This window comes from Lissotriton helveticus, chromosome 10, assembly GCF_964261635.1.
Source record: "Lissotriton helveticus chromosome 10, aLisHel1.1, whole genome shotgun sequence".
Lineage (NCBI taxonomy): Eukaryota > Metazoa > Chordata > Amphibia > Caudata > Salamandridae > Lissotriton > Lissotriton helveticus.
In genome coordinates this window covers 667,253,850-667,266,088 of record NC_136071.1, presented here as the reverse complement: position 1 = coordinate 667,266,088, position 12,239 = coordinate 667,253,850, and the positions used below count along the sequence as shown (strand labels likewise).

General features: G+C 45.3%; 1 protein-coding gene across 1 annotated transcript in view; it reads left to right on the top strand.

Annotated features, from left to right (window-relative positions):
* TTC21A (tetratricopeptide repeat domain 21A) overlaps positions 1 to 12,239 on the top strand; it is a 465,179-nt gene that overhangs the window by 41,047 nt on the left and 411,893 nt on the right. Inside the window, exon 3 of the mRNA XM_078663200.1 lies at positions 9,967 to 10,077. Within this exon, the coding sequence (XP_078519326.1) occupies positions 9,967 to 10,077 (111 nt within the window). The remainder of the gene's footprint in view (positions 1 to 9,966; positions 10,078 to 12,239) is intronic.

Sequence of the window (12,239 nt, the reverse complement as noted above, 5' to 3'; positions counted from 1 at the left end):
CACTGATAAAGCTTTCTTCCACAAGCAAGCGTCACTTTCGCAATAAAGGATAAGATTTAGTCTCACCTACTCATTGAACAATCTTTGCGAATTCGTCAGATTTGAGCAAGTATTGAGATAGAATGTTGTTAGTTTTCCTAACAGATGAATGTAAACATTGGTGAATACTGACACATTATACTGTAGGAAATATACTACCCTGGTATGCACAGTGGAGTGTGTTATTTATAGACTTATTCTCGCCATATAAGGTGGATTGACATCGACTAAGCCATGTTGTGTACCTGTGGGGCTCCGCCAATGTTCTTGTTGCAGAACACGTAAGCCTAAACTTTGGTTTGGTCATGGCCCAATGACTCATCACATTTCTCATTTTAACTGACTTCTACTGTAGTAGAGCTTATAGGTCCATTGTCGACATTTGCTAAGTTAGCATGGGCTTCGCTGCGTTGAGGCTGCTTTTGCGCACGACACTGCAAGCATATATTTTGCAAGACTCTGTATGTGCACCATTTACATGAGAACTGTCTGATTTTTGCGTCCTTTGCTGTGCTATGAGGTTTAGTCTGCACACAAGGTGAAAGGCCAATCAATAATTGCCCTTGTTGTTCTGTTCTGGTTAGCCCCTCACACCGAGACATAACATACTACCCACAGCTGCACTACTGGAAATCGTGTGTTTTAATATTGCAAGAACAACATCTTTGAGACACTTGGAGAGACACCTTTCCAGAGAGAAGAGCCGTGCTTGCCCTGGGATGTGAAAATGTTATCTATGCCTTGAGGTATGGGGTTGCCTGGCAAAGCCCAGAGGTCTTCTTTTTTTGATAAACTATTCCTTGGCACTGGGAGGGTGGTTGGGTCTTTTAGTCCTTTATCCACTGTCTTTATAAAACGATATGCCTGTTTATATTCTATGAAATTGTGAAAATGTTGACTGTATTGTTTTTATGCATTCTGCTGCTAGTAACGGCATGTGTACTGTACCATAGAGCGCTTTAGTTAAAATAAACATTTTAAACTATACCGCGACTCTTATTGTTGCATTGTGGACAAGTATGAGTGAGTGAGTGAAAGAGTTGTCTTGCTCCCGCAATTCCCAAGAGAGAGTAACATGAGAGACTATAGCTAGTTGGTTTGGGATTTTGGGTACTAATGTGGTAGATCGATACACCCCCTACTCACTGAGGTCCTGTCTTCCTGTGCATAGTTCTGTATATGTGCAGAATCCCTGCAACATGGTGCCCAACGTGGGGCGCCATGTTGCAGGGATTCTGCACATATACAGAACTATGCACAGGAAGATGGGTACTAATGTGGTAGGTCGGTACACCCCCTATTCACTGAGGTCCCATCTTCCTATGCATAGTTCCTTATATATGCAGAATCCCTGCAACACCACGTCTTCTACAGCAAACTTTCAAGGTGGGAGGTTGTTTCTAAAAAGAACAACCAAAAAATAAATGTCCCTGACATTTTTAAATTGTTTTTACTGTATGGGGGTCATTTATTTGTTTTCTTGTTAGGGTATGCCATGTTTTTCATGGGTGTCTGTAGTAAAGTAGGATCCGCTTCTTAAGGTTACCCCCACTTTTTGCTTCATATGTCACTGTTTTTACTATTCTGACTGGGATCCTGCTAATCAGCACCCCAGTCTATCCGCTTTCTCCTTAAAATGTTATGTCATGTACTTAGGTACACTCCAGATTAGATACTGGGGTACCCTTGTCAGTCCCTAGTATATGGTACCCATGTACCCAGGGCATAAGTACCCCAGGGACCTCCCATGGGCTAAAGCCTGTATTATGCCACCCATGTGAGGCTATGCAAAATGGATCTACAGGCCTGCCATTGCAGCCTGTAAGTTTGTGCATGCACCACTTACTTGCTATATCAAAGGGTCACTACTCTTAAAACCTATAAGTCACAGCGTGCTTGGTTCTGTGAGAGGGAGCCACTGCATGAGCAGGACACCCCTGTAGCCTACGGAATCCATTCTCCCAGGTCGTTAGTGCTACAGCCATTTACGACATATAGAGTGGCATTATGCGACCGCGTGATGACAAACTCTAAAACAGCTGAAAGTAACCCTATCGTGTTTGGTGTCAAATATTGTGGAATCATTCCTCCAGACTGGTAACCAGTGTGGTAGATATGATTCCACCCCTCAGAAACAAGCTTTGTGAGGTCCCTGGTGTTCCCGGAACCAGCCTTCTAGTCCCGGGCAGCCTAAAAAGGTTGCTGTCGACCAGAGACACATTTTTGCCCTGCTGCTGCTGAGCCAAGCTCGAGCAGGGGAATGCAGAACAATAGGCATTCTGTCTCAGGGAGCTGTGACCACCTCCCAGACAGGATTTGGTGTATAAGGCCTGGGTGGGTGCTCTTGCCAGCGACCGAAAGTCTGCCTATGGGGCACATTTGGTGTCCCTGTGCATAGTCCAGTTCAAACCAGTCCTGGGAGCCTTTGGTTCCTGCTCTGGTGAGCAACTGGACAAAGGACATGAGAGTAACCTCCCCACTGTCCAGAACCGCCCCTGGGAGGGTTCCTCAATCTGCCCAACCCTCTCCCATGGGTACAAAAGGGCTTACCTGGCTGTAGGACCCTAGATTCGACGTGGACAAGATTCTGAACCAAAAATCACTGAACTTTGACCGTCTGGACACTCTGGACTTCGTTTTGGCCCGACTTAGTCTCCCTCTCAGTCTGAAGTATCATCTGTGTCCGTGCACCATACAGGCTGCGTGTGGGACCTGTGGAGCATCAAGGACAATCGAACACATCTCCTTTGGAGTGAAAGAGTCCCTCCCCTGCAACTGCAGGCACCACATCACGATTGACCGGTCTGCTACTCCTGAGCTCCTATTGACTCCAAAGGCTACAGCAACACGGGAGATGGGTTTCCAAGTCCCTCGAGGTCCGAGCTGCCCTCTCACCAATTTGAGGTCCGAATCCCTCGTGGGGGCTGCAAACCCGTACCCCTGTGCACCTCGTACTTTTGCAAGTGCATATGCTTGTTTGCGTTTCCAAAACAAATGCACTGTGCTGCAAGTAGCCTCAACCTCTGGCACCCTTTACACCAAAGAACTTCGGCCTCTTTGCATTGAGTGATCTGTGGGCTGTTGCTTTGTGAAACTGCTTGAGGTCCCCTCGCGACTCCTGTCCCCCCGGCCTGTGGGTCCTCTTGAGGCTCATCTTTGCTTTTCTGGGCACCCCTGGTTGCTCCAGGCTTGCCCTTACTCCCCTGTGTTTGGTGAGTCTCCTGGACCTTGCTGGTCTGAACCTTAACCTTTCTTGACCATCTTCGTGGGTTGCTGCTTCCAAGGCTTGTTGGTGCTCCAGCAGGACACCGACCCTTCAGCACTCAACATCTTTCGTGGTACAGCTCGTATCTGGCTCCTAGTCGTCCTCAACACCTCCTGGTCTCGGTGGCTGCAGAGTCAAGAACCCCCTCAACGCAGCTGAAGCACCCAACATTGGTGGGCCTTTGTCTACAGAGCCCCTGGTTACTCCTGAGTGACCCAGACTCTGTCCCCTCTGCTTGCAGGTCCTCCTCAACAGGAATCCACCTATGGGTTTTGACTGACACTTTCCTTCTTCCTAGCAGTGGCTCTTCTACGAAGTCCTCTATAGAGCTCGACGCTGGTTTCCGACGCCACTTGTGACCTATGCACCCGGCTTCCCTTGGATAGGTAACTCTAGTACTATGGTATCCATGGGTGGGGGTAGCTCTCCAACCTCCTAAGTTCCACAGGGTTTTTTCAAAGTCCACTCAGAAGAGTCCTTAAACTTTAAATTTGCAACCGCGACTCTCCCATAGAATTGTACGGCGACTCAGTCTTGTTCCCACACTGCGCCCATCCTCCGTGGGGTTCCTACTTAGTCACCTTGGGTGGTTCCTTAGAGTCCCATCGATTCTACGTCATCTACACACTGTCTTGACCCGGGTCATGGTTCTTATACCACTATTTTAGTATATGGTTTGGCCTCCCCCTGGAGCCCACTGTATATTAGTGTAATTTACTATTGTTTCTGTGCTACAGTATTGTATGCTTTGTTAGTCTCTTTGTGTAGAAGATATTGTGTTGTACGTAGAGTGTGTTATAACTATGAATACATATTTTTTCTAACTACTTTGTACGTAGAGTGTGTTATAACTATGAATACATATTTTTTCTAACTACTGTGTGGTTCTCCTTTCATTTAACCAATACTATACGGTTGCATTCTGGTAAAATAAGCTGCTTAACATTCCTTCAAGACTAAGCCTGAAGGTGGCTCTCCACAGCTACCACTTGGGTAGCTTTCTAGAAAATCTTTGACCTCTTAATTCACCATAAGGGTTGTTTGGACTGGTACAGAGTGGTTACCCCAACTTTTTGCCTAGTGTTTAGCTGGTTTTTGACTTAGTTGGCCTGGGATCCTGCTATTCAGGGCCCCAGGCTATCTGCTCTCTCTGTAAAATGGACTCCATGTACTTTAGGTACATACCTAATTGGGAATTGGGTCACCTTTGTGAGCCCCTGTATAGTGTACCATAGGTACCCAGGGCATAGGTGCATCCAAGGCCTACCAGGGGCTGCAGCATGTATTATGCCACCCCTGGCTGGCCATCCAAACTGACACCACAGGCTGATCACTCAGCTTGGGTAAGGTGGTGTAATCACCCCTTACTTAGATATAGTATATCTCCCTTATATATAGACACATATGCACCTATAAGTCACTCCTATGGTAGGCCTCGACAATCCTGGAGGCAGAGTGCTTGGTTTTATGTGAGAGGGCACTCTAGCATGAGCTGAGCCCTTCTGCAGCTTTCGAAACCATGTCCTTATAGCTGTTCTATGATATAGCCATATCATATACTCTTATGTGCATTATAATCCTCGCCGTTAATGCTAACTTTGGTTTGGCTTTATCAAAACATGTCGTGTAAGGTGTCAAACACTTTGGAATACAACCCCCTGCCAGTTCTGGCGGCGGGGGTAGCATTCCACCCTTCTAGAGGGAAAAGACATGTAGTTACTGGTGTGGCGCCGCGGCCAGGGCGACTGACGCTGGAATCTGGGGATCAGGGTTCGATCCCCGGCTCCGGCGGCAGGTTAGCCCAGCACCATGCGACTCTGGGCAATAGCTTGCTTAATCTTCCCGACGGCCCCCAGCGCCTAGAGACCCTAACGGGTGATTGTGCGCTATACAAATGTGGATTATTATTATTATTATTACCCGGTTAAAGTTAAACAGAGCCTCAGCATCACTAAATGGATGCTGATGCCACAGACACGAGTCTGACCTCCTGCAGCTTGAAGAAACTCCGGCAAGGGAAGCCTGGACAATAGGTTTCCTGTCGAGGAAGGTGCTAGCACCTCCCCAGACAGCCTGTAGTGTATTGGCGCAGGGTGGGTTGAATGGAAAGATGCTTTTCCAGACACTGCCTGGGGCACACAAGGTGCTCCATGCATAGCCCGGTTCAAACCAGTTGCTGGGGCACTCCAGCTCCGCTCTGGCGCGAAATAGGACAAAGGGAAAGGGGTGTAACCACCCCCTTCTCAGGGTCCACCCATAGGAGGGTCCTAGCAGGTAATCCATCCCCTAAAATGAGTATAAAGGTAGGAGCTTTGTCTAGAGACATTAGATTATCCTGGACTGAAACTCTGTAACAAAACTCTTGGACCTTCGACGTTCTATACCGACTAGAAGACTGAAGACATTTCCCTTGTGGTCAAGGAGTGACCACCGTGTGCAGACAGGCACCACCAGTAACTTGCTGGTTTGCTTTGTCGACGCTCCTGCCGGAGCGTCAACAGCGTCGGAGAAGACTCAGCGACTCAGGAACTGGATTTCCAAACTTCTCCGACTCCGATCCACATCCACAGCAAAGCTGAGACCCGTGGCGGACACGAGAGACGTGGGCCCGGACACCCTGGACTACCTGCACTTTGCTAACAGTGCAACTACCGAGACACCCTCGCAGTTGTGCATTAGGGTTTGGGAAGCCCCAGACCTGAGCGCCATTTGCACCGAAGCTCAGCCCTCCACACTCCACGAGTGCCGCGTGGGGCCTGCTCTTGCATTTCAGCTCGACGCGTCTTCCCAGTTGCTAGCCCGTTACCTAAATAGCCCTCCGAAGACTTCCTTTTGAAACTACTCCGCTTGCCTGGTTGCTCCAGGCTTGCACCAGCTTCCCTGCGAAGGAGAAGCTCCCCAGACCTTGCTGGTCTGAACTGAAGCCCATCTTCCCTTCCTGCGTGGATTGTGTTTGCCAAGGCTTGTTGGGTCCAATCCGGATACCGACACCGCAGTCAACTAGATCCTTCGTGGGACAGCTCAAATCCAGCTCCTGGTTGTCGTCGACACCTCCTGGTCCTCGTGGCTGCAGAGACAAGCTTCACCTTCTTCACCTGAAATACTCGACATCGCCTGGTTCCTTCCTGGTCACTGGCTAGTGACCCAGACTCTGTCCCCTCTGCCTTCAGGTTCTTCTCATCTTCGATCCACCCTTGGATCCACCCGGACACTTTTCTCCTGGTCGCCTGCAGCACTTCTTTGCAGCTCTCCATAGGAAACAGTGACGAAACCCGACACGAAAAGACACCTTTGCACCTGGCTTCCCTGGGTGAGGTAACTCGAGTACTCCGGTGCTCCCGTGGGTGTTGACTCTCGAAGTGTCCTAGTTTAAAAGGGTTTTACCGTAGTCCATCCGGAAGTGTCATTAATCAACCACTTTGTAACTTTTACGTTCCCATTATAACTCTATGGTAACTCGCGACTGTGTTCCCACACGGCACGCGTCTCCCGTGGGTCTCCTACTTCCTAACCTTTAGTTCTGTAGTGTAGCCCCAGCGATTCCCTAGGCCCTAGGCCTATTCACTATTCCTGAAGTGGTCCTTATACCACTTACTTAGTATATGGTTCGTGAGGTCCCTTGGGCAGAATTGTATTTGTGCAACTTATAGTATGCTTAATGAGTAACTTGTAACATATCCCGAACTCTGACCTCATAAATACTAGTGCAGAGGGGTTGTGTTAGTAATAAATACATCTATATTTGATATATATACCTTGTGTGTTGTCCTTTTATTTGGTATCCAAGGGATTATATATAGTAAAACAGCTGTTTTCACATGCTCTCTGAAGTTTTAGCCTAAGACTGCTGGTCCATGCTACCACTAGGATAGCTTGTCTATAAGGTTGAATTTACAACCACCATCAATAAGGGTCGTTTAGACTGGTTCAAGGTGCCCACTAGAATAGTGGACATCATATGCCAGGCTAACTTCTCACACAGAGTGCCCACTTTAATTAGTGGACAGCATATACCAGACTAACTTCTCACAGTGTCCCAAACAGGAATAGAATACATTAGAATGTCCATCCTAAATAGAGCAGTTTGTCTGAGATACATTGACTGACATCCCATTGTCAATCAGGCCTTCCTTCAAAGGCCACAAATGGAAGATCTAACACAGGAAAAGCCAATGGAAACATGACAGTGTGCCTGACTCTAAACAGAAGTAGAGAACTGGCGTTTGGTAGAAAGGATACTCTGCCACATATTTGCAACAGCACTCTGTCTGTCTAGCTCTAAATTAGACCCTGTATATTTAGCTCAAGGCTACTCAACTTTTGAGATCTTTTATATCATGGCCCTACCTTAAACACTATCTGTTCTGCACATATAAAACACAAATACCAATTGTTGGAATAGTGTCACTGGAAACTCTTTGAAGCCTGTAAAACGGAAATGCAAGGCAAGGACCGGAATTCGTTTTTTGTACAAGTCTTCATGGAATTTCCGCTCTGATTTCTCTACATTTCACCTTCTCACGGTTGCCTCAGGTTGATCATGCACATTTTACACAAGTGTACACTGGGCATTAGGCCATTTAGGCTGGCAGTGCCATGTTTCTCTCTTGTCCAAGACCTATTCTGAAATGTCTCAACATGAAGCATGTATTGTACCCCAAATGGCAAACAACATGTGTTCAAACAATTAATGGGTTTGAAATAGCATTCAGTATTGTAGCAGCATCACACCTCATCCTTTACCTGAACTATTCTGCCTGGTGTCCTGTTTTAACTGATGCTCAGGGGCGTAACTTGGTCAGTAGAGCAGGGGGAGGGGGAGATATGAGCTTCAGATTTCCCCAACAATCTCCATTGGACATCTTGCTAAAACACATAACATGAAAAGCAGGACATGAGGGGGGGGCTTAAGGAGTAAGTGGAAAGAGAGAGGAGTAGGAATAGTTAAGGGTACTTAAAATGCAATATTATTTCAAACTAATCAACATTGTTTAAGGCCTTCAAACCCTAGATGAGAGAGAGTGTGCGTGTGTGTGTGTGTGTGTGTGTGTGTGTGTAATTATCAATGACCTGACTGAAAGCACTTGTTACCAACTATTTACTACAGAATACATTTTTAGGGGGGAGGGGGTGTATCATCCCAAATACCCTCTCACCGTCCACCTCCGAGATACGCCGATGCTAATGCTTTAAGATCGAAGCAATGTCTACTATTCCATTTTCTCATTTCTACATCTCAGAAGCTGTATTAAGGGCCAATGGGAAAACGCCTTTGTGAGTCCACTTCATATGCCACACAAATAGGAATTTGCATAGCTGTCACGTCACATAAGCCATCATTGGCTGCATGCTTAGCGGATTTTAGCCAGTAAAATGTTTCTAACAGATCAAAAATTCTTTAAATTGGTGCGCAGGCTCCATATACGTAAAGCTAACTGATCAGAGACTTAAAGCTAACCGGTCACCTTTGATTATTGATTGCTGTAATCAGCTATTGAAAGTGGTGACCGTGTTGCCCAGATAGTATAAACATTACTATTTGATGGGCCAGGGAGAAACTTTTTGCCTGCAGGAGGAAACAAAACAACTGTAATTACTTAAATGTAATTCAAAGTGGGGTGACTGAAAGAATCCTTATACGCCATCTTTAAAAAAAATGTTTTTCACTATTAACACCTCTCCGCCCCTGTTTGCAAATCCGTATTTATTATAACTTGGTTTTAGGGTTTAGAAAGATCCTAATTATATTGCACTTCTTTTGAGGGTCCCATGCCACAAAGCCTTAATTAGCTTTTACTGAGAGATATGTATTCCGATTATGAAAAGTACTTATACTGTTGTACAGAGTAGTTTGTTTTAATACACATGGGGTGTCGCATAATTTGGCTTCCACTGCCACTTAATTCCAATGTCCTCGACTATATTTCAAACACACACAGATAGTAAAATTGAGACTACTGTTCTGTCACATAATGCAGACTCTTGCTGACTTAATATCTTCTAATTAGTAGCTTCTATAGCTCACATTGTAATCGGCCATCACACAATATCCTTGAAGACAAGCTCAAAGGACAAAGAAACATTGCATAACTAGACAACCTTTTTTAGGTCTGGATTGTGTCAGCATTTCTATTCTTGCAGGCCTATTATTTACAATATTCATTGAGAGGGATTTGGGTCCTCCCCTTTCAACCATTGGCTTTCTTATACCGACGTTTTTCAGCCATTGGCTTGAAAAACGATGTCAATTACGTCTTGACTCAGCCCAGTGGAGTAGTCCTATTTTTTCCTACTGCATTTAGCTGTTTATCCTTCTGCCGCGTCTTGAGTGTTTGTATTAAACTGCTTGAGACATTCGTTTACAATTATACCTCTCTCTTTCTCTGTGCTCCTGCCGACCCCATTCTATGTGTTTTGTCCTATCATGCTAAACTGCCTGCATTAGTACATTAACCCCAGCATTTTTACTTTGCCAATGCTTGTTTATTTAAAGAGTCTACAAGCACTTCCAGTTCTTATGTAGCACAGAGGAGACAAAGCAGCTGCGTAAATACAAATGGCATTTATGTATACAGGTGTAATTGTATGCTTTGTCTATCTGAAAACGGAATGGAGGAATCTAGACCCTGTTGCGTTTATAAGAATTTGTCTTTCCTTCACAGGTCGTACTCAAGAGGCTATTCGAGAACTTGAGCTATTGAAAAATGTCCCTGAGGTCTCCTTGTGTTCCATTATGGCGCTTATATATGCACATAAGAAAAGTGAATCTGTCGGTGAGTTGGTCTTGGCGTGTCTTAAATCATGTATGTACAGTCCATTAGAGGAAAACAGAATTAATATTATAGCTTACATGTAGACCCTTATTATCAGATGAACAGAGAAGAAATATTTGACTATATTTATCTGCTTAGCAAATGACCTTTGTTAAAAATTATAAACGCATATAATATCCGGCATTCTTACACGTATGTAGGGACGGCCATCTTTTACGTTGACTATTTCCACACAAGAATTCCAAATAATGTTGTGATGGTTGGATTTACAAAGATTGTCAGATTTACAAAATGTTAGCATGTGCACTCGCTTAATGCAAAGGGGGGGGGCCTGATACAAAGTGACACAAATGATAGATTTGATTACTGTTGACAAGCTAAAGTATTTTTTTGCACAAAGTTGATATGAGTGTAGTGATGAGACAGCATTATGTAATTTTGGACGAAATGCGGAGAAATCTATGAAGAGTAGTGTAACTGGGACCGAGCGGTTAATACACCAAAAGTATTCCAAACAAAGCCAGATTAACTAAAGTGTGAAACCTTGTTCGGTATGGAGCAAACCTCCAAATTAAATCGGGTGCAAACCATGGAAAGATGAATATCAGATGTTGTTTCCATATGCAAAATGAGATTTCTGTGAAAATGCACATTTTATGTGGATTGTTCTTAGATGGTAGTCTATGCGTCGACATTTGTAGTGAAGGGTGTGTTAAGTACAGATCTTACACAAGACATCACTCGTTCTGCTGGGTACAACACACGCAACAAACACGGAGGTGATGGATGGAATGCTGGCGATCTCTTGGGGCCACTGGCGATTGCTTGGGATCACCTTCCATTCAATCGTTTTTTGCCCACCGTACCACTCTAGGCAAATGCATGTCTTATGCAAATCAGTAATGATCCTGCTCCTCTTCTGAAGAGTCCACCAACAAGTGCCAGATGAGGCACCCACCAGAGGATCCACAAGCAACCCCAGACTGGGTTCCACCTATTTGGGCCTCGTCAGTAGGGTGGAGCTTGAGTCCTATGGCACAGTAAGCACATGGCAAACATCTGGGCATATATGCTGCCCTTAGTGTGTCAACTGCAACAAACAACACCACACAGAATTTTAGCATTAGCATATCTGATCACATAATCACTGCACTTTTCCTACTAAACATGGTGCACCACAATTTTCTCCAATTCACACAGTACACCTGAAGGGCCTGGCTGCTTAAAATGGCTGTCTTGAAAAAGACCAACCATGTGTAGTACTCTTATGCTTTTCCAAAACATTTGGAATTGAGGGAGGAAAGCACCACTGTGGATCCAGTGGTGAAACGGTGTCAGAACTACTTGTCTTACACACCCAGCCCACACTCCTCTTTACCTCCCTTGTGTGCTTCATTGCCTGTAAAAAGGACACCCTATGGCCCAAGCAGACCAATAATTTACTATCCACAATTTCCTGGTGATTGTTTGTGTAGGAAATTGAGTAACACCCGAATAAAAACGCGAACCTCAAAGCTACAAATAAAGTAAAGCCCCTAACAGTAACTTATCTCAATACCAGCTCCTTGGTCAGACACCAAGTTGAAATACATAACCTACTGGCGACCGAAGAACCGGACATCCTACTGCTAACAGAAACCTGGTTAACACAGGACTCCTCCCCTGATATCCTAGCAGCACTACCTAGCAACTATTACATCCTTCAAGCTAACCGCCATCAGGGAAAATCAGGGGGGGGGGTAGCAGCTATAATACACCAAGACTTAAAATTCTCAGTACTTACCCCCCTTGAACTACCACTAGTAGAGAACCTAGTAATTAATCTAGAGTTCGAGTCTGCCCCTCTTGTCTGTGTCATACTTTACAGACCTCCACAGAGCATGCCATAGTTCCCACAGTCCCTAAGCAAACAGATGACTCATCTCATAACTAACCTTGCAAAAATACTACTCATTGGTGATCTCAACTACTGGGCCAATGACTCAGCAGGTGGTACTCATTTGGCGGAATTAACTGACCTACTGATGGGGCTAAATCTCAACCAGCACATCACCTCCGCTACTCACTTCAAAGGGCATATATTAGACCAGGTATGGTCCACAAACCTGACTATAACAAACTTAGATGTAATTCCTTGTATCTGGTTAGATCACCATCTTATT